Consider the following 23,090-nt stretch of genomic DNA (forward strand, 5'->3'; position numbering starts at 1 on the left):
AAGCTTGCATCTTTACTCCAGCTCGGGTACATCTCCGCTTGCGGGCCCCAGCCACCTCCTAAAGCGGTGTATCTTTGACTAGTAAAATCCTTCTTTAAATTATATATGCATTTACAAAAACCCAGGCTTTTCTTCAGAGAGGAAATAATGACAGCAGTAGACAGATCTTAAGTCTGAGGAGCCCTCTGGGTTGCCGTTCGGAACCCCTCCCCTTCTACACCAAGAGTCCCAGAAACGGGAAGCGGAAATGCACATTAAAGGCCTGTAACCACGTTTTTTTTTTTTGCGATCTTGCTCGTCTGTGAGCAACGTTTTGATTCCGTCGCCATCTGGTCTGGTCTGGTTAGGTGAGTCCTTGAATTCCTGTCCCGGTGTCTAAGGACGCTGTCCCTGCTGTCTTGCAGAGTCCTAGCCTCTACCCTTTCCCTGAGCTCCTCCAGGGCTCCCTGTTTCCTCTAGCCGAGCTGTGTGCCTCGGGCCTCTCCCTCCCTCCGCGTTTTCCTGCCGCCACTATCTCCTCTGAGAACCCAGCCAACCCGGCCGTCGCCCTTCTGGGCCAAAGGCCGAGGTTTGTGCGTGCCGCAGCTGGGGACAGCTGAGTGGCTGGGCTAGACCTGAGCCTCGGTACATTAGCAGGTAAAGTCGTGTATATGCCCTGGTCCTCCTCCAGTCGGAGGCTTATGGCGCCCCCCTTTCTTTTCTGTGTTCATCAGACAGGACCTTATTAAGTATTGCTGGTGAAACAAAATGTAAGATTGTGGTGAAGAATTCCCGCACCCCCCAATTTAATGAATATGGGACCCCAATACCACCCAGCATGTCTTCTCCTTTTTCAAAATGGGCAACTGAGAGCTTAACTAAAAAAAAGGCCATGATAAACCTATAAGTTGTTCTTCCTCTGCCTGCCTCCTCACATACCTTTTAATGACTTTGTTTTGACCAGATGTTAATGACTTTGTTCTTTGTTTTAAACTGAAGCAAGTAACCTTTTGTTCTGGAGGGACTACCTGTGGCATACAACCCCCGCAGGAAAGTTGGAGCCCAGGTATCAGATATGTATGTTTTAGCCTAATAAAGAAATGTCTGGCGGGGGACTACAAAGACACTTGTAACCCTTGTAATGTAAAACTGCTCTTTGGGACTCCATAGAGACAGCCTGTGTTCCTGCTGGGTCCCCGGTGATGTATGCATCTCTTTATTAAACTTTCTCACTCTTTCTGACTTGGAGTATGTTTCATTGGCTCCACTGCTCCAGGGCACGGACACGAATCAGGTAACAGTTATAAGCCTATAAGATGGGCCTTTAAGATGGATGAAATGTTTAGAAACATGCACGCATTCGGGATCATATTTATCCTAGTTTCAGGAGGAAAATACGGAATGCATTTTGGGGAATTTCTTTGGCTGTAAGGCAGACATTTTCAGTATGATTGTGTGAGGAACAATATGGCCAACCCTTGTTCCTCTAATGTAAAATGTGATATGGCTGAACAAGCTTAATACAGGCGATGACCGTGTTATAGAGATCACATACCCAGTGCTTCTTCAAGATCCGAAGGCTTGGCTGAGACAGGATCTGTGTGGAATTGGATCCTGGTGATACAAACACAGTTTTTACTACAAAGAACCACATTTCTTCCTAGGTTGAAGGCTCCTTGGAGCAAAACCTGGGTATATCGCCAGTGCCACAAAAACAAATGTTGGGAATGACATCAAAATGGGAAACATGTATAATGAAACTAATCAAGATAATTAAACATCTTAGAGGGTCACCGACATACAGCGTAGCTCCTTTGTATTCATCATTTTACAAAGTACTGTTGCTTAAACATCAAACGGGCAGCTACTAGAATTCAATTTATAGTAAATAATGTTGAACACGAAGAAGTGAAGCTTAAATTGATGAGTGACTCGTGTATGTCATGTATAATGTGATTAGAGAATGTTTCTTTTTAAACCAAATGTAACAATGTAGAAAGAACACAATATGTATATCAGATATTGAATATAAGAGCAACAAAAGGGTATCATTTTATGTGGAGCAAAAGATAAGAAAAAATTTATAGACCTTAAAGAGTCAAGCAGCAGCTGCATATATCATTTCAAAATTTTAAAGTGTCTAAATTTAACTTTTGTTGGAGAAATCATCTCTAACTGCAATGTCATAAGCATAACTTTTTTTTTTTTTTTACAGTTTAGAATTGTAATTCACTGGAGTTTTTGTTACGTGGTGCTGTTTTTTTTTTTTCGTATGAATAACCAGTTGATGCAGATCCATTTACTTTGAAATGTCCAATGTAAGCTTGTGCTCTGGAAGGCTGCAGCCTGTTCTGCCTTAAATGCAAATACTCTCAGGATGGAGCATTACCTTGAGCCTGGGAGGAATCCCTGCCTAAAGGAAAGAGCTGAAGGCCAGGAACCTGACGCTCCCTCCTTACTCAACCCTGTCTCCTCCTTATCCTTCCATTTCAGGTCACAGGTGTGACACAGGGAGAGCTAGCTCAGCCTAGGCATCTGGGGACCTATGGCGACCATCTTACACATCCGTGCTGTCACAAGTAAGGGTTTCAACTGCTCTGGCTGGCTGTGTGGACTAAACATTATTCATCTGCCTCCAAACTGCCTAGTGGTTGTTTTTCCACTCCTATCCTTCTTACTGAAATGGCTTGTCTGGCTTAGAGAGGACATTCACTAAGACTTCCAGAAGCTGGAGCAACAAAATGGTGAGTAGTACCAAGAACTGAGTTATTCTTACATAATGGGGAGAGGCTAGGTAATAATGGGGGACCAGCCTGTGGTTGCATAATGAGGTAAAAAGGTAGCAGGAGAGGTCAAGGGACTGAGCCCTAGGGGGCATCCGAAGGTCCTGTTCCACTGTCAGTGGGCCCTTCCTTTACATGTATGTGACTTTTTAAGCCTTGAACGCTTGGAGTCACCTTCCATATGTGACTCTCAGGGGTGTTACTATGGAGCATTAACATCCCCACCCTGGTCCTTGGTTCTCTTGGTGAACGACAGAATCTCCTCACCATATCCTGAAGACAGAGCAGCTCTGACTGAGGAGGCTGATCCCCAGGCCCTGCGGAGCCATTCTTGTTTCATCACTGCAGACGGTGTTTTTGGCTTTCCCAGGCACTGCAGCTTTTTCTGTGTAGTTCTAAAACTACAGCTATACCTTTCACATGGTGCAATGGGGTAAAGAAAGGGAGAGTTATTGGGGGAAGAACTCTGACTCTGTTTATAGTGTCCTCTTTTTTATCTGAGGCTTGTCACTCTCATAACCTCACCAAAGGAATGAGGCAGGAGAGCGAGTTCAGCTGGATTATGTGTGGGGTCTCCAAACACGTCATTTTTTTTTCCCCAGTGTGGATTTTTTTTTTGCCTAGTTTCTTTTGTTGTTGTTGTTGAAAATATGCACAGCAAAACATACACTAATTCAACAATTTCTGCATGTACAATACAGTGACACTGATTACATTCTTCAAAATGTGCAACCTTTCTCACCCTCCTTTTCTGATTTGTTCCTCTGCTATTGACAAACTCATTTCCCCCTAAGCTTCCTATCTCACCTTTTGAGCTGCTGTTAACAATTTTATCACAAAGCTCATGGTGGACATTCTTTACTAGTTAAGTTAGATTCTTGTTTGGTTTAAAGAAGGCTTCAGGGATATTTTTGGTTTATGGTTTCATGGTTAAAGATTATCTCAGAGAGTTAGTTTCAGGAGTTTATCCAGCCTCAGTAGCTCTAGAACGTCTGGATTCCATGAGAATTGAAATTCTATTCTGTATTTTTCCCTCTTTAGATCAGGATTCTTGTATAGAATCTTTCATCGGAACGTTTTCTGATGGTAGCTGAGCACCATCCATTTCTTCTGGTCTTGTTTTTTATTTTTATTTTTTTGTGGTGAAGAAGGCATTGTTCTGGAAGCATTCATCAACGCCTTCCATATCCTTGTCGTATTCCTGAATCTTCTTCCTCTGTTGCTCCAGGCAAATAGAGACCAATTGTAATACCTTAGATGGCTGCTTGCAAGCTTTAAAGGCCCCAGGCATTATGCAACTAAGAGTAGAACAGAAGCACTAAACACGATATTAGACCAGTTAACTTGAATGTTCCACGAGACTATGACTGTAAACTCCCAAACCAATAAACCAAATCCCATGAGGTGTTTTGTTGCACATAAGAAACCTCAGCAGCTACTCTTTTTTTGCTGTCCTCATTGTAAGAAATATGTATATCACACTGCCTTTGCAAATTCAACCTTTTGCTGTTAGGTGCTATGGAGTCGTTTCTGACTCATAGTGACCCTGTGTATGACAGAAGAAAACACTGCCTGGTCCTGCGCCATCCTCACAAATGTTGTTATGCTTGAGCCCGCTGTTGCAGCCACTGTGTCAGTCCCCCTCGTTGAGGGTCTTCCTCTTTTTTGTTGACCCTCTACCAAGCATGATGTCCTTCTCCAGGGACTGATTCCTCCTGATAATATGTCCAAAGTATGTGAGTTGTAGTCTTAAGATCCTTGCTTCTAAGGGGCATTATTACTGTACTTCTTCAAAGGCGTCAATTCTTCGGTCTTTCTTATTCCAGCTTTTACATGCCTATGAGGCAACTGAAAACACCATGGCTTGGGTCGGGGGTACTTTAGTCTTCAAGGTAACATCTTTGCTTCTTAACACTTCGAAGAAGTCTTTTGCAGCGGATTTCCCCAATGCAATATGTCTTTTGATTTCTTGACTGCCGCTTCCATGGATGTTGATTGTGGATCCAAGTAAAAAGAAATCTTTGACAACTTCAGGCTTTTCTCCATTTGCCATTATGTTGCTTATTGGTCCGGTTGTGAGGATTTCTGTTTTGTGTTGAGGTGTAATCCATACTGAAGGCTGTGGTCTTTGATCTTCATCAGTAAGTGCTTCAAGTGCTCTTCACTTTCAACAAGCAAGGTTGTGTCATGTGCATATGGAAGGTTGTTAATGATCCTTCCTCCAATCCTGATGCCCCATTCTACTTCATATAGTCCAGCTTCTCAGATTATTTGCTCAGTGTACAGGTTGAATAAGTATGGTGAAAGGATACAACCCTGACACACACCTTTCCTGACTTAAATCACACAGTGTCCCCTTTTTCTGTTTGAACAACTGCCTCTTGACTATGTACAGGTTCCTTATGGGCAACTTAAATGTTCTGGAATTTCTGTTCTTTGCAGTGTTACCCATAATTTGCCATGATACACACAGTCAAATGCTTCTGCATAATCAATAAAACACAAGTAAACATTTTTCTGGAATTCTCTGCATTCAGCTAGGTTCCACATCCTCTTTTGAACCTGGCTTGAATTTCTGGCAGTTCCCTGTCGATATACTACTGCAGCTGCTTTTGAATGATCTTCAGCAAAATTTTACTTGTTTGTGATATTAATGATATTGTTCAATAATTTCCACATTAGGTTGTATCAACTTATAGTTGTGCAGTTTAGTGGCATCATTTTCACCAATCAGCTGTGCATTCATTACCCTTAGTCCATGTGATTTCTTCATCACCATGAACAGAAACTCAGTGCTCTGTAAACAGTAACTGCCCCTTTCACCTCCCTCCCACCTACTAATAAATTTTGGTCTGTATACATTTGCCAGTTCTTACCTTTTTATGTAAGTTATATTTGTCCTTTTGTGCGTGACATATTTCACTCAGGATGATGTCCTCAAGCTTCATTGAGCTTGTAGCATGTATCAGGACTTCATTTCTCTTTTTGATTGACTAATATTCTGTCATGTATATAGCACATGTAATTATCCATTCATCTGTTGACGGCAGTCGGGTTGTTCCACCTTTTGGCTATCGTGAACAGGGCTGCAATAGACATTGGTGTACCTATGTCTGTTAGCATTGCTGCTTTCAAGTCCCTTGTATATCCTAGCAGTGGAATTGCTGGTTCATAAGGTAGTTCTGGTTTTAGTTTTTTAAGGAACTGCCACACTGTTTTCTACAATGGCTGTCCCATACTGCATTCCTACCAGCAATGGATAAGGTTCCAATTTTCCAGTGGGGAATAGTTTTTCCTGAGGCTTTCAGGTGTGTGAAAAACAGATACTTAGCCCAGGTCCCTGTCCTCTCAGTATCTCCATGCCTGGAGCTGGTATTACATTTCTAAAATTTTCACTGCTCCCCAAAGTCTTGGATTAGAATCTAAAGTTAAAATGTTCTTTTTTGCTAAAGCCACTTAGGCTGTGAGATGCCTATATTTAAGTTCTTAGGGTCAGATTCCACTAGAAGCAAATTTTGGGATCAGTTTGTTAATGTTCCTGCTGATAATTTCTTAATTTAATGGTGTCTTAGGCTGAGTTCTCTAGAGATGTAAAACCAGTAAAGCCTATAAACATACATGGAGATTTATATCAAGGAAACGGGGTCACACAATTGTAGAAGGTGAAACGTCCCAAGTCCGAGAATCAGGATAGAGGCTTCTCTCAATTCATGTAGCTGCAGGGGCTGGCAAACCCAAGATTGGCAGGTCGGAGACCAGGGCTCCCATTCTCAGGCTGTGAAGATGGACGAATCCAAAGATTAGCAGGCAATACTGCAAGGCTTCTCCTGATTAATGTAGCTTTAGGGGCTGGGGAACCCAAGATCTGCAGGTCGGAGAGCAGGGTTCCTGTTCTCGGGCTGTGAGTATCAGTGAATTTCAAGATCAGCAGATAAGCTGATAGCTTAACTCCCAAGAGCTGGAGGTAGGATGAACAGGAGACAGCTGCAGGATCAGGAACATCTGCTTATATTTGGATGCAGTCCACACCCCCAAGGAAACTCCCTTTCGACAGATTGGCCACTCACAGCAGATTCCATCATGGGAGTGATCACATATAAACATTGAGAATTATGGCCCAGCTAAGATGTCACACAATTTTTTTTTTAATAATTTTTATTGTGCTTTAAGTGAAAGTTACAAATCAAGTCAGTCTCTCACACAAAAACCCATATACACCTTGCTACACACTCCCAATTACTCTCCCCCTAATGAGACAACCCGCTCTCTCCCTCCACTCTCTCTTTTCATGTCCTTTTCACCAGCTTCTAACCCCCTCCACCCTCTCATCTCCCCTCCAGGCGGGAGATGCCAACATAGTCTCAAGCGTCCACCTGATCCAAGAAGCTCACTCCTCACCAGCATCCCTCTCCAACCCACTGTCCAGTCCAATCCATGTCTGAAGAGTTGGCTTCGGGAATGGTTTCTGTCCTGGGTCAACAGAAGGTCTGGGGGCCATGACCACCGGGGTCCTTCCAGTCTCAGTCAGACCAGTAAGTCTAGTCTTATGAGAATTTGGGGTCTGCATCCCACTGCTCTCCTGCTCCCTCAGGGGTTCTCTGTTGTGTTCCCTGTCAGGGCCATCATCGGTTATAGCCGGGCACCATCTAGTTCTTCTGATCTCAATTATTCGATCTTTCTTATTCATTGTTCTGCTTTCACATGCATATGAGATAATTGAAAATACCGTTGCTTGAGTCTGGTACACCTTAGTCTTCAAGGTGACATCTTTGCTTTTTACCACTTTAAAGAGGTCTTTTGCAGCAGATTTGCCAATGCAGTACATTGTTTGGTTTCTTGAGTTCTGCTTCCATGGGCATTGACTATGGATCCAAGTAAAATGAAACCCTTGAAAACGTCAGTCTTTTCTCCATTTATCATGGCGTTGCTTATTGGTCCAGTCGTAAGGATTTTTGTTTTCTTTTACGTTGAGGTGTAATCCGTAGTGAAGGCTGTAGTCTTTGATCTTTATCAGTAAGATGCTGTCATCTGCTTATCGCAGGTTGTTAATGAGTCTTCCTCCAATCCTGATGTTGTTCTTCATATATTCTGGCTTCTAGGATTATTTGCCCAGCATACAGATTAAATAAGTACGATGAAAGAATACAACCCTGACGCACACCTTACCTGACTTTAAACCACACATTATCCCCGTGTTCTTTTCGAATGACTGCCTGTTGATCTAAGTACAGGTTCCTCATGAGCACGGTCAAGTGTTCTGAAATTCCTGTTGTTCACAGTGTTATCCATAATTTGTTGTGATCCACACAGTCGAATGCATTGCATAGTCAGTAAAACACAAATAAACATCTTCCTGGTATTCTCTGCTTTCAGCCAAGATCCATGTGACAGCAGCAGTGATGTCCCTGGTTCCACATCTTTTTCTGAATCCAGCTCAAATTTCTGGCATTTCTCTGTCAAAGTACTGCTGCAACTGCTTTTGAATGATCTTCAGCAAAATTTTACTTGCCTACGGTATTGATGATATTCAATAATTTCTGCATTCTGTTGGATCACCCTTCTTTTAAATAGGCACAAGTATGAATCCTTTCCAGTCAGTTGGCTGGGTGTAGCTGTCTTTCAAATTTCTTGGCCTAGACCAGTGAGCGCTTCCAGTGTTGCATCTGTTTGTTGAAACATCTCTATTGGTATTCCCTCAATTCCTCGAGCCTTTTTTTTTGCCAATGCGTTCAGGGCAGCTTGGGCTTCTTCCTTCAATATCATCGAATCTCCATCATATGCTACTTCCTGAAATGGTTCTGGTGCAGTGACTCTGTATTTCTTCCATCTTCTTTTGATGCTTCCTGCATCGTTCAGTATTTTGCCCATAGAATCATTCAGTATTGCAACTCAAGGCTTGACTTTTTTCTTCAGTTCTTTCAGCTTAAGAAATGCCTAGTATGTTCTACCCTTTTGGTTTTCAAACTCCAAGTCTTTTGCACATTTTACTATAATACTGTTTCTTCTTGAGCTATCTTTTGAAATCTTTTGTTAAGCTCATCATTTCTTCTGTTCATTTTAGCTACTTACGTCCGAGAGTAAGTTTCAGAGTCTCTTCTGACATCAATTTTGGTCTTTTTTTCTTTTTTGTCTTTTTAACGACCTTTTGCTTTCTTCATTTATGATGTTCTTGATGTCATCCCACAACTCCTGTGGTTTTCAGTCATTTGTGCTCAATGAGTCAAATCTAGAGATCATCTCCAAATTCAGGTGGAATATCCTTAAGATCATACTTTGGCTCTCGTGGACTTGTAATTTTCTTCAGCTTCAACTTGTACTTGCATATAAACAATTGCTGGTCTGCTCTGCAGTCCTTCTCTGGCCATGCATCTGACTGGTGAAATTAAGCTTTTCCATCATCTTTTTCCACAGTCGTAGTTGATTTGATTCCAATGTATTCCATCCTGGGAGGTCCACGTTTATAGTCACTGTTTATGTTTTTGAAAAATGTGTTTGCAGTGAATAAGTTGTTGTTCTTGCAAAATTCTGTCATGCAATCTCCAGCATCATTTCTGTCACCAAGGCCATATTTTCCAACTATCAATCCTTCTACTTTGTTTCCAGGTTTTACGTTCCAATCACCAATAATTATCGATGTATCTTATTTGCATATTTGATCAATTTCAGACTGCAGTACTTGGTAAAAATCTTCAGTTTCTTCATCTTTGGCATTAGTGGTTGGTGTATAAATTTGAATAATAGTTGTATTAACTGTTTTTCCCTGTAGGCATATGGATATTATCCTATCACTGACAGCATCGTATGTTAGGAAAGATCTTGAAATGTTCTTTTTGATGATGATTGCAACGCTGTTACTCTTTAGTTTGTCATTCCTGGCAAAGCAGACCATAGGATTGTCTGGATCAAACAGGCCAATTTCAGTCCATTTCAGCTCACTGTTGCCTAAGTGGGAAGCCCTGATGGCGTAGTGGTTAAGTGCTATGGCTGGTAACCAAAGGGTCGGCAGTTCAAATCTGCCAGGCGCTCCTTGGAAATTCTATGGGGCGGTTCTCCTCTGTCCTATAGGGTCACTATGAGTCGGAATCAACTCGACGACAAGGTTTTTTTTTTTTTTATTGCCTAGGATATTGATGTTTGTGCATTCCATTTTATTTTTGACAATTTCCAAGTTTCCTTGATTTGTATTTCATACTTTACACGTTCTGATTACTATTGGATGTTTGCAGCGGTTTTTTCTCATTTTGAGTCATGCCACATCAACAAAATGAAGGTCCCAAAAGCTTTACTCCATCCAGGTCATTAAGGTCAATTCTACTTTGAGGAGTCAGCTCTTTTCCAGTTGTACTTTGAGTGCCTTCCAACCTGAGGGGCTCATCTTCCAGCACTATATCAGACAATGTTCTGCTATCCATAAGGTTTTCTCTGGCCAGTTTTTTCAGAACTAGTTTACCAGGTCCTTCTTCCCAGTCTCTCTTAGTCTGGAAGCTGCACTGTAACCTGTCCACCATGGGTGACCTTGCTGGTATTTGAAATACTGGTGGCCTAGCTTCCAGCATCACAGCAACATGCAAGTCACCACAGTACGATAAACTGGCATATGAGTGGTGAATAAAGCTCTTCAGCTCCACCAATAAGTGACTGAAGGCACCCCACTCTGCCATTAAGCCTTCGGTCTGAAGGCACTCGGCTCACTCACTCTGTGCGTCAGCATGCCAATTTTAGCCACCTTGCCTCATGAGCCATGAAGCTCACCACGCCGTCTTGCACAGGTCTCCTCGTTCTCCTGCTGCTGTTTCTCTGCTGCTGGAGTCGGCTGTGTTTTCCACTACTTCTTGCCATCTGCAGTGTTATGGCTCTGTCTCCTGGGTCTAGGAGGTTCTCGGTATAGGGACTTCAGTTCCAAATGATGCATCCTCCTCCCAGCTCCTCTTCTTGATGGTAGTGTGGTTCCCTCCTTTCACTTCTGGGATTGGCTCCTGTTATGCCTAGCAGGATGGCAAAACTGACCAACTTCTTTAGATTTCCATACACTGTATTTGCATGGTCCCACTTCCCCAAAGGTTTCATGTACCTTATTTGCATAGTCATACCGAATCATTTTATGGGAGCCAGAGGACCATGAATGGCTGGAAGGGCCATATTAATTAACTCACTGCACCAAAGTTATAATCATGGACTATACTGTGTCCATTATTATTTTGAACCAACTGTTAACTGTTAGGTCTATTAAAAATAACAAAGATGAAAGATTTTATACTACCTTCATTTATGCATTCCCTAATGCTATTCCTTATGTTGATCTGAGTATCTAATCCATATCATTTTCCTTCTCTCTGAAGAACTTCTTTTAACATTCCCTGTAAGGTAAGTACACTGGCAGCAAGTTCCTTGAATTTTGTGTGTCTGAAAGTGTCCTTATTTCTCCTTCACCTTTGGAAATTACATTTGCTGAGTGTAGAATTTGAGGGTGGTGGTTTTTTTTCTCTAAGTATTTTTCTACACTCTTGCTTTTAGGGTTTCTTAAGAGCCAAACCAGAAAAAAAACAAACCCACTGCCATCCAGTTGATTCTGACTCATAGCGACCCTAGAGGACAGAGTAGAACTGCCCCATAGAGTTTCCAAGGAGCGCCTGGCGGATTCAAAATTCCGACCTTTTGGTTAGCAGCTGTAGCACTTAACCACGATGCCACCAGGGTTTCCTTCTTAAGAGCAGCCTGATGTAATTCTTAACTGCGCTCCTGTATAGGAAGGTGTTCCCCCCACCCTCTGTTTTCTGCAGTGTTGTCTCTTTGATTTTCTGCAGTGTGAATATGATATGCCTAGCTGTAGTTTTTAAATATTAAATTTAATATGTTTGGTGTTCTCTGAACTTGCCTTATAAGTGGTTGGTGTTTGTTATTGATTTTATAAATTTCTCAGCTGTTGTTACCTCAAATATTTCTTCTGTTTTTCCTACTTCTTTCCTTTCTGGTATTCCTAATATGGGTTTGGTCCACATTTTATAATTGTCCCACAGTTCTTGGATATTCTCTTCCATCTTTTTCACTTTAAATTTCCATTTTGGGAGTTCCAATTAACATGTATTCAAGCTCAGTAATTTTTTCCTTGCTTTTGTGCACTCATGTTTTGGATTTTAAAGGCATTCTTCATTTCTGTTACAGTGTTAATTTCTAGCATTTCATTAGGATTCTTTTCTTACAGTTTCCATTTTTCTACTTCCATTGGCCATTTGTTGTTGCATGTTGTATACTTTATTAGTTATAGCCCCTAGCATGTTAATCATAGTTGTTTTGAATTTCCAGTTTGATAATTCCAAAATCTGTGCTATTTCTTGACTGGTTCTGGTGTTTGCTGTGTCTCTTCAAGCTGTGCATTTTGACTGGTTCTGATGTTTGTTCTGTCTCTTCAAGCTGTGCTTTTTGTCTTTTACTATGACTCTTTAGTTATTTGTTGAAAACCAAACATGATGTGCTAGGCAAAAGCAACTGTGGTAAAATCGGGGTTTAGTGTGACATTTTGTTTTTATCTGGCCAGAACATATGCTGTTTGGTATTGGTGTTGGAGGTCAGAGTGTTCTCTGATGTTCTTGTTTTTGTCTTTCCTGTTGTGTTTGAATTTCCTAAAAACTTCTTAAATAAGGTGTGAGAGTTGGAGTTTGTCTAGTTGTAAGTCTCTGTTATTATATAGGACACCTACTAGGTGGCGCAAATCGTTAAGCAATGGACTACTAACTGAAAGATTGGCAGTTCAAACCCACCCAGAGCTGCCTCAGAAATAAGGTCTTGGCGATCTGCTTCCAAAAATTCAGAGCCTTGAAAATCCTATGTAGTGCACTTCTGCACTTGGGGTTGATATGAGTCAGGAAACTCGACAGCAACAAACAAATGATGTGGTGGTAAGGTTTGGTGGAGGAGCAGATTCTATAGTCTAGTGATTAGGCATCAGTCTTTTAATGAGCCTGTGCTCCCAGTCAGTGACCTCAAAAGTGCCTCTCTGCTTATCCCCTCCCCCACTTTGATGAGCCAGGAGGCCTAGATGGGACTAGAGTTGGGTATTTCAGAATTCCAGGTCAGTCACTATTAGTTGCCATCGAGTTAGTTCCGACTCATGGCAACCCCATGTGTGCAGAGTAAAACTGCTCCGTAGAGTTTTCAAGGCTGTGAGCTTTCAGAAGCAAATCGCCTCCCTATCTTCGGAAGTGCCTCTGGATGCTAATTATCAAGTACTTTTAATCATTTTTACCACCCAGGGACTCTTCAGTTTAGTTACACTCTGGTAAAATAGTTTCCTTTAAGGGTGGGCTTTCTTGGGGAGAACAGAATGCTTTGGGCAAGTTTCAAAGTGGCTTTTCCTTCTCTTCCTTCTATTGAAAACAGAAGGGAATTTTTCTCTGATCTTCATGTTGAGGCTTTGGTAGGGTTCCTGGAGGTAAAACTCACAGAACTGTGTGAGTTTCCCCAAGACTGGGGCCCCTTGATATTTTTAATCCTCAGACTTATCCACAAACCCTCCAGCAACTCGTCAATTACAATCTTAAGTTTTTCTACTCTGGTTCTGATACTAGGGGTGGTTTCTGCTCCCTGGGCTTCTGCTCTTGTGTGATTAGTTCTCTGTATCTGCCTTTGTGTACCTCCAGTTTCAGGGGCAGCAGTTTGCCCGTCACCAGTATTCGTTATCAAACATTTCCACTACCATGAACAGAAACTCAGTGCTTCCGAAACAACGATTTGCCTTTCCCCTTCCATCCTACCCCTGATAGCCTAATAAACTTGGATTTCTACACATTTGCCAAGCGAATATTTTTGCTGGCTTTAAAATATGTAACCTGGCCCACTGCACTGAAAGAGACTTTTGAATTTTGGCTGTTGCTCAAAGTTTGCTGTGACACCATCATATCAGGAATGATTAGAGATGAGCTAGGCAATTCACTCCCTCTCCTGCCCTGACAAAGGAGAGCCTTTCTGTTCTACAGCCGCTCGGCTGTTCAGTCCAAATTTAGCATGAGAAGCACAGTGTAGCATCCTTTTCTCCTCTCACTACGTGTGGAAGCCATCGGGTTGATGCTGTTTCACAGAGGCCAGTCCTACAGCCTAGGGCATGCCAGTGGTCAGTGTTTGGGTGGTCATGCTTGTGCCTTCCATGGGCTGCAAATGTGAGAAAACTTTGGAGTGGAGCCTCAAGAGGGCAGGTGTGTAAGTCTCTTGTTTCCTAGGCTTCACAGTCAGTTTAACAGCTAGAACCTGTGCACTTCAATGAACTTCCTTACAAAATAGGAACCTTACCCTCTTCACCGTCATCAAACACTAAACCCAATCAAACGCAAGAGCACGTTATTGTGATTCTTGCAGAGATAGGGCTCTTCGTCATCTTCTAACATTAGCCTCTGTGTGTGTGTCTCAGTGTATGTTTGTTGGGGGCAATGGTCACTAATCGATGTACCCTAGCATCTGGTCTCGAAACTTTGATAATTGTGAGAAGAGCTGGATTCTCATGTTTACTCTCCCCTGAGCCCTGTTCAACTTTTCAATATTCCTGCCTTTCTTCATGAATGGAACAGAGTTGATGACTGCACAACGGATGAGTTATTGAAAATAGGTGACAGAAATGTGAAAATCATAATTGTCCAAAGGAATATTCTTTTTTCAGTAGGTGATTCTATCACCTCCTAATCACCCGTGTTCTTCAAGACAGTATGACCTGTTCAGGGCCTTAGGTTTCCAGTTTTTGTGAGATCGTAGGCACCCCATGGCTAGAGAGGGGCAAAAGGAAAAAAAATCTAGTGCTTCAGTGTTTCCCATTTGTTAATATCTCATCCTGCTTTCACCCTATACTTCATGTTTTATTGAGTTTTCTGGAAAGAGAGGAAAAATTTTTTTCACAAGGAAGTGATGATTCCAATGTGGAAATAAGACTTTCATTTGTAGAGCATTTCTCTAATTTCTGCTATGTGTTCTGACTGTTCTAGACTATAGAGTAAGACTGGAATTGGTCACAGTCAAACTGGAGAGATAAGTTCAGTGTACTGGGAGTATTATTAAATCTATGAAAGAGGATACAGTCAGTCAGGAAGTGAACGTAGACAGGGAAGAGAAGAGGCTGACAACTAAACCCTAGAGTAGACCTTGGTAGAACAGAGAACCTGTGTTAGATCCCTATGAATTCTCAGTTCCCCAGGACTGTTAGCCTTACCTACCCTTTTGCACACATTGTAGTACATGGTACCTTGCTGATGCAGATTATGTGGGATGTTCTAGGACTCAGTGCTTGTTGAGGATGTGGCCATGGACTTTACCCAGGAAGAGTGGGCTTTGCTCAATCTTGCACAGAGGAAACTCTACACAGATGTGATGATGGAAACCTTCAGAAACCTGGCCTCAGTAGGTAAGGATGACATCGTTTCTTTATTTACTCCTTTAGGGAACAAATATATCGTACTCATTGTCCTTGCACAAGTATCAGGGCTGAGGAAAGGGAATATTGTTAAACAAGACAGGAGTGGTTCCTTGCTGTATGGAGCTTCCATATCCTGGCTTCCTCATAAAGCTCTGTGTATTAAACTGAACTTCTATTTCTCTGGTGTTTAAAAGTCTTGAGGCTCTTTAAGTGTTAAAAGTGTGAGCATTGGCTTCAGGGGTCACTTCAGGGCACAGAGACATTTGTGTTCAGGAAATTGCAGAGAGTTTTACTGTGTTCATTACAAAATTATTATTTTGCTGCAAATAAACTCACACCTGTCCATCTCCAGAGACCTTGAAGACTGAAGTTTTAGTGTCAGGCAAATATTTATTGCTCGTCTGTCTTCCCTCATGATATGCCTTTTTCTATGAGCATTGTGTCAGCTACATGCTTAAGAAGCAAGAGAAGAATCTGAGGAGAGTAGAGATAGGACTTATCCAGGGCCATTGTGTCAGGGAGCACTTGGAAGGCAAGAATTTTTTGAAGAATCAGCACTGCATGGAGAAAATTAGATTTGAGTAAATCAGTTAACAGAAGTCTCTTTGTAGTTGTGGAGACTGAACTTACCAATTTCCTTAACTTATTTTTCGGACTTTTATTCATCCTTTCACTACAGCCACTTTTCACTTATTGATATGGTTAGATTCAAAAGACTAGGTCATTATACAGAAATCAGCATTACATAAAACTTCAGCAACCAAATGCTCCTCAGGCTCCAGGAGTCATTTTTCAGGTGGCCCTATGGGGCTGCTTCCTTCCCTGCAGATGCTATTGGCAGCTTGCTTGTCTCTGTACCATGACTTCTGTACGTCGGATGGGTGGGTTGGCTTCTGCCATCTCAAACCACAGGCAGAGCTGATTGGGTCAGGATTTGCAGCCAGGAGGGGACCCCCTTGCCACCCTGACCCACGTGGAGTTCTTGCAGTCCTTAGAAATGTCCACCCACCTGGGACTGCTGCCCATTAGCCCAGTGTTCCCATGTGTGCAGATGGTGGATCTCAGGGTCTGCAGTGAAGTGACTGCTGTTCATCCTGTCTGTGCCCCTCTGCCACCTTCTCATGGACTTGCAGCCCAAAGCCACAGCTCCACTCAGATGGCAGGGTAGCCACCAGCCTGCAGGCAGTCCAGGATTCTGCAAGGCTGTGGAGCGTGCGTGCAGGTTAATGACCCAAGGCCCAGCATATGGCCTTTTTTGTTTCTCTCTTTTAACTTTATTCACATCTAAGAGGGGTGGGATGGGAGGAATCAAGGACTTGTGGCTCAGGAGGGAGACACACTCTCACTCAGAACAGATGGGTCCTTACCTAGCTTTAAGGTGATTTAAGCAGTTTTTTTTTACAATTGTCATAAATGTGACATGTTGGATAACAAAATAGTCGATAAATGAGGGGTAGGTGTATTGTGTTCATGGAGAAAGACCTTCCTCTTTTCCTCTTTCAACATTGCATGTGCATTATGTCCAATATCTTTCTGTTTATCTCTCCTGATTAAACTCTATGTCACTGTCACTCTCAATCTTTATGGAAGTATTTTCTCGTAAGTTGCCTTTGCCAAAGTCATGAAACAGCCACATGCCTTTCTTTGCTCATAGGTGCCTTTTTCCTTCTAGTAATTTCTTTTTTTTTTTTTTCCATGTTATGACCCTCAACTTGGGTCAGTTTCTCGAAACCATAATAATGGAGAAAAGTTGTTCAGTGATCATATAAAAGTGAGATTAATGAAGAATAACATCTGGAGCTCCATGTTAGGAGAAAGCTGTGAATTGTTTGGCGTTAAAGTTCACCATAAAAACTGGGGGATATATGTGAGGTGAGTGTCAGTCACATGGAAGAGAGCAGTGCCTCAGAGAAAGTCTTAAGGTCTCATGGTGTTAAAATAGAGCAAAATTGTGTGTTCCAAGAGTTTTCACATTACAATATTTTCCTAAGTGTGAGTCAAGATGTTGAGTATTTGAAACATATTTCACTTATACAAAATTTTCAGAAAGCCTATTATTTGAGAAACATTGTCGCAGCTGTGGTAGCATCTCTGCTAGATGATTTAACCTATGAAACATGAGGCATTTCAAAAGACAAAAAAACAAACGTTCACTGTTTGGTAATGGTGAAATGGTAACAATTTTATTTACATCAGTGTGTTTCTTGTTTTTAAAAGAAGGTGTGCAGTAGAAAACCTCCATGTAAATGATGAAGACAATCAATGTGGAAAGCCCTTCATTCAGATTCCTAATCTTGCTGTATTCAAAAGAAGTCATACTGAAGTAAATCCTTCTGGAGGCCTCGTGTGTGAAAAATACACCGATCATTCTTCGGTTAAACATCATCTCAAATCTCACATTGGACACTGTACCTATCAGTGTAAGGAATGTGGAGAAACTTGTAATTGTACCTCATTTCTAAGCTCTCATGTGAGAACTGTTACTGGAGGGAACCCATATAAATGTAAGGTATGTGGGAAAGGTTTCATTTGTATTTCAACTCTTAAGAACTGTGTGACCACAGTAAGTAGAGAGAAACCAAGTGGCTATGAGGAAGATTCCTGTAGTTTCTCATCCCTTCAGACACATGCGAGAGATCGTAAGTGTGGATGTAAAGAATGCTTGAAAGCCTATACTCATCCCTCATTCCTCACTTTATCCAATATGTTTCATAGTGGAGATAAGCCTTATGAATGTAAGGAATGTGGGAAAGCCTTTAGTTGTTCCTCATCCCTCACTACACATATAAAAACTCACAGTGGACAAAGGCCTTATGAATGTAAGGAATGTGGGAAAGCCTTTATTCGCTCCTCACACTTAATGAAACATATAAGAACTCACAGTGAAGAAAGACCTTATGAATGTAAAGAATGTGGAAAAGCCTTTAGGTATTCCTCACACCTCACTGACCACATAAGAATTCACAGTGGAGAGAGGCCTTATGAATGTAAAGAATGTGGGAAAGCCTTTAGTCGTTCCTCATCCCTCGCTATACATATAAAAATTCACAGTGGAGAAAGGCCTTATGAATGTAAGGCATGTGGGAAAGCCTTTAGTCAGTCCTCATCCCTCAAGGAACACATAAGAACTCACAGTGGAGAGAGGCCTTATGAATGTAAGGAATGTGGGAAAGCCTTTAGTTTTTCTTCATACCTTACTAAACATATAAGAACTCACAGTGGAGAGAGGCCTTATGAATGTAAAGAATGTGGAAAATCCTTTAGGTTTTCCTCATACCTAACTAAACATGTAAGAACTCACACTGGAGAGAGGCCTTTTGAATGTAAGGAATGCGGGAAGGCCTTTAGGTTTTCCTCAGGCCTAAATATACATACAAGAACTCACACTGGAGAGAAGCCTTATGAATGTAAGCAGTGTGGGAAAGCCTTTTAGGTTTCCCTCAGGCCTAAATATACATATAAGAACTCACATTGGAGAGAGGCCTCATGAATGTAAGGAATGTGGGGAAGTCTTTCATCTGTCCTCACACTTCACTGTCCATTTACAAACTCACAGTGTAGGGAGGGCTTATGAATGCCTTACCAAACATATAAGAACTCAAAATGGAAAGAGGGCTTAAAATATAGCCAATGGCAGAAAGCCTTTATGTAGTCCTTAGTCCTTACTGAACATCAGTAACCTCACAGCACAAAAGAAGACAGTGAAGAGAAACCTTGTTAGTAAAAGGAATATGGAAAAGTCTTTAGTTACTTCTCTCTCAGTAAACATACTAACTCACATTAGAGATATTCCTTATTAAGGTAAAGAATGTGGGAAAGTCTTCAGATGTCCCTCAGCCTTTTGCCATAGGAACTCACTGTGGGGAGAAGCGTATCTGAGTAAGTGTATTGAATTGAAGCAATATATGTCTAAGTAATGTTGGATAGCTTTCATCCCATATCTCTGTAAACCTGAAAGAATATACATGGCAGAGAAATCATGTAAGTGTAGTAAATGTGGGATTTTTGTTTTTCTCCCCACACTTTCAAGACATCCAAATTTGCACATATGGAAAAAGCCTTCCCTAACTAACCCAGTTGAACGTGTGAGACGTCCATGGAGCGACACCATGTAAATGTTAGGTACCTGGGATCATCTCCAAGTCTTTTTCAATTCTTAGACATGTGAGATATTAGTGTGGATTGATCCTATGAATGTGAAAGACGATGGAAACCTTCAGTGTTCCTTCTCCCTCAGTACACCTATGAGACCTCACACACTAGAGAAACCTTGTGACTGTAAGCATTATAACAAAGCCTTCAGTCATGTCATTTCCCCTATTGTTCACAGGGGTATTCATATCATGGGGAAAATTTATTCCACGTTACAAGTGTGGAATTTACCACTGCACAGAAAGTTTTAACCCACATTCATCTCACAGAAGTGTCCCTCTGAAATAATGGTATGAGAAGCAGAGTTTGCATGTAAGGATGGCTCATTCTGGGGGCCCCAGGTGATGGTGGGCCCATGTATAACCCAACCTGACTTAGCTGCAATGGCTCTTCTGACTCACACAGAATTGGTAATTCTGACTGTCCCTGTCTCGCGCCAGGAGCTGAGGCTCCTGTTGCTGGGCTGAGCCAGAATAGTGGCTGCTGCTCCACTTAGTGAGCACACCCACTGCAGGGCTTAGAGAAGATAAAAGTTCAGCTAGAGTTCATGTACTAATGGAGACAAGACAAGGGCTGTTGGGCCTGGTGGTTTATTCTGTGCCACACAGCCCCATGCTAAACTGGGTGCTGCCTCACCAATGCCTCATTTAAGGGGCCTGGGAAGTGATAGCGACAGGTATTAGAAAGCTTCAAATTAGATTTTCTCTTGACCTAGCAATTCCTTTTGTAGAATGGTCTTATGGAAATCCCTGGGCATGGTGGTACCTGTTGATAGTAGTAATGGTCAGTGTCCACGAGGAAGGGAGTTGTTAGATAAATGCCTGGCCACACATAAATTTTTTCAGAAAATTTTGGACCACAGGAGAGGCAATCATAGCATAATTTTGTGTCAATGGTATAGAATAGCTTGTACATGATAAAGGCCATTTGTAAAACATTTATACATAAATGTTTCATATTTTATAAATATGATAAAGCAACCTGTGGAAATCATTCCTCCTAGAACATTAACAGGGATTTTCCCCTGAAGGTGAGATTATGAGTGATTTCTTTATTCATCTGAGTCTCTGTAGTTTGCAGTTTTTTTACAGTCATTGTTCATTGCTTGTAAATTTTTTAAACTTTATTTTTAAAATTTAAAAACAGCAAGTTACTTTTAGAATGTGAGTTGACAAATACTTTGTCTTACAATTAGTCTCACATTGGAAGTTCAGAAAAGTACCTCTCTTTCCTCCAAAAACTCTGTCATGCTGCCCCTTTTTAGTCATATCTTCCCCTGACTGTGAATCCCTGTCAGCTATCCCTGTACATATCATTCACCGTGTACCTTTTTGACTTGGACTCCTTTCACCTGGCATAATGCATTTGAGTCATCCCTGTTGGTGAAGATATCAATACTTTGTTTCCTTTTGCTGAGTAATATTCCATTGTGTAGACATAACCATCTTTTGTGTATTCACCATTTGGAGGACTTTGGGTTTCCAGTTGTTTTGAATAAAGCTGATATGAACGTTCGTACACAGATTTTATGTGAACAGGGACCCTGCATGGGTCAGGCTGTGGATCTCCAGGGTCTTTCACCAGACAAGAATGCTGGTATGAAGGGGTGGAGACAGAATTGGGTGTGTCTGGGCAAGGGGCGGGGGAGGGTACAGTGGCCATCAAGGGTGTGGACTCTGGCCATGCTGCACTGCATTTGCTCATGCTGTTCCCTCCACCCAAATATTGTTGATCCTCTTCTCTGGGCCTTAACATTTACCTCTCTCTCAAGGTTCTGCCCACTTGTCTGGAATGTCTGGTCCTGGACCCTACATGACTGCTTTTCTCCCAGAGACAGAGAGGGTAGATGGGTCTGTGCCCCACAAAACCCAGCTCCTGGAGGATAGGATCTGTTCCTGATTGATGTCCATGTCCCTGTACCTGGAAGAAAATGCTGAATGAATGAGTGAATGAATAGAAGAAAGAACAACTGCAGCTCTGCAGGCAGGGTAGGGCCCCTTCTGTGCAGATCTAACACCATGTCTCTGCTCTCACTTTGGTCTATCGTGATCAGCAAGTCAGTCTCCCGCCCAGACCGTGATCCTCCTTGAAGGCCTGGCCTATGGCCCAGTGCCTGTACATAGTAGGTGCACAGTAAGGCTGTTTGAATGAGGTTGGTAGCTCTAAAGCAAGAGTCCAGGCTGAGTCTTAGGGTGTGTGGCTTTTGTCCTCCTATGCTGTTACTATGGATAATTGGGTTGGATTGGCTGTATTTCACAATTTTGCATTTTGTGTCTACCACCAAGGTCAAGGAGCCCTGGTGGCACAGTGGTTAAGCGCTTGGCTGCTACCTAAAAGCAGTTCGAATTCATCAACCGCTCCTTGGAAACCCTATGGGGCAGTTCTGTTCTGTCATACAGGGTTGTTGTGAGTCGGAATTGACTCGACGGCAATGTATTTGGGTTTTTGTTTTTTACCAAAGTCAAGGAGTTAGCCTTGGTTGAGGATTTCTAATATTCTGGTCTTTCTGCCACCACCTCCTCTACCTGTTGTTATTCTAGGCTATCTAGAGGTAAAAACCAGAGCCAAGGGGGCAGTAGGGGAGGAGAATGAAGCTTTCTACCAAAGGTGTTATAGGATTAGGATGTTGGCCTGACCCAGTCTTTCTGGGCAAATGTCAGTCCCTGAAGGGCAGCTCCACAGCTGGTCAGACTAACTACAGAGAATCTGGCCTGCCATGTGCCCTGTGCTCAGCAACTCACAGGGAAGCCTGGTGCCCAGGGTCATATGGAGGGAGCCCAGGGACATGGGAGGGAGCCCTGGGAGGCAGGCCTGCAGCCCACCACCATCCCCTTCCATAACCTTCACATTGCCCGGGACCTGGCTATGTTTTCAGCAAGCTCGGGTGCTCAGTCCTTTGCCCAGAAGACCAAGTCCTTCTGGGCAAGCGATGGTCACTGAAAAGCAGGTCCACAGCGGGTCGGTATGATTGCTGAGAGCCCAACTTGCCCTGTGCCCCAGGCTCAGCAACTCAGGGACATGGGGAGGGGCTTCAGGGAACAGGAAGGGATTCAGGAACAGGAGGATGGGGTCTCAGGAGGCATTCCTCCATCATCCCGTTTCAGAACCTTCATGTTCCCCAAGACCTGGCTGTATCTATAATAAGTCCGAGTGCTCAGTTTGGCGGTTTCTTGAATTTTCCTAGTGTGCTTTGCACGGGCTTGTAGCTGCATGGCTTTGGGAAAGTCACCGAACAGGCTTGGACCCTCTGTTTCCTCATCTGTAAAAGTGAACAATAATTGTGAACATAACCACACCATTCTCACAGGGTTCCTGGAAGGATTCAGTAAAATCACGACTGCATGGCTCACTGCAGGGAAGCAGTCAGTGCTGGTTATCATTGCTCACTGATTCCTGTATTTATTCAACAAATGTTTGTTGAGCCTGTTAACACTGTATAAGAAATTGAAACAATTGGAATGTTTAGAAATTGATGTATTCATCATATAAATTTAAATTGAATTCTGTGAAGTGATTGAATTTCCCTGCTCACTACTGCCACCACCAGGAAGCCTGCTGGGCCTTCACGGGCTGGGCATACCTATCCTTGTCCACTTGCAGGCCCTGAGCACAGGAGGATGAGGCTGCTGTTTATCCTGCCCCATCCTTGGGTCTGGCCAGAGCAATCACTCAGATTTCCTTCTGGGGGAATAAGGTCAGAGGCAGCAGGTTTGAAGTGAAGGTCTGGAAGCAGAGGCCCAGTGGTAGGGCTGCTAGACCCTGGTGGTGCTGCTGGTACCACA

At 42.5% G+C, this 23,090-nt stretch overlaps 1 protein-coding gene across 2 annotated transcripts; it reads left to right on the forward strand.

Annotated features, from left to right (window-relative positions):
* Positions 1-283: 283 nt before the first annotated feature.
* On the forward strand, positions 284-21,809 carry LOC100661727 (zinc finger protein 77-like). Of its 2 annotated transcripts, none has more exons than XM_064280732.1 (5): positions 284-347; positions 2,473-2,723; positions 15,018-15,144; positions 16,878-17,028; positions 17,374-21,809. In XM_064280732.1, exons 2-5 carry the CDS (start codon positions 2,721-2,723, stop codon positions 18,587-18,589), a joined length of 1,497 nt encoding a protein of 498 aa, XP_064136802.1. In that variant the 5' UTR covers positions 284-347; positions 2,473-2,720; the 3' UTR covers positions 18,590-21,809. The 2 variants fall into 2 exon arrangements, with proteins under 2 accessions (XP_064136802.1, XP_064136803.1); XM_064280733.1 differs by having other exon boundaries at positions 17,377-21,809.
* The last annotated feature ends 1,281 nt before the right edge of the window (positions 21,810-23,090 follow it).

This window comes from Loxodonta africana, chromosome 3, assembly GCF_030014295.1.
Source record: "Loxodonta africana isolate mLoxAfr1 chromosome 3, mLoxAfr1.hap2, whole genome shotgun sequence".
NCBI lineage: Eukaryota > Metazoa > Chordata > Mammalia > Proboscidea > Elephantidae > Loxodonta > Loxodonta africana.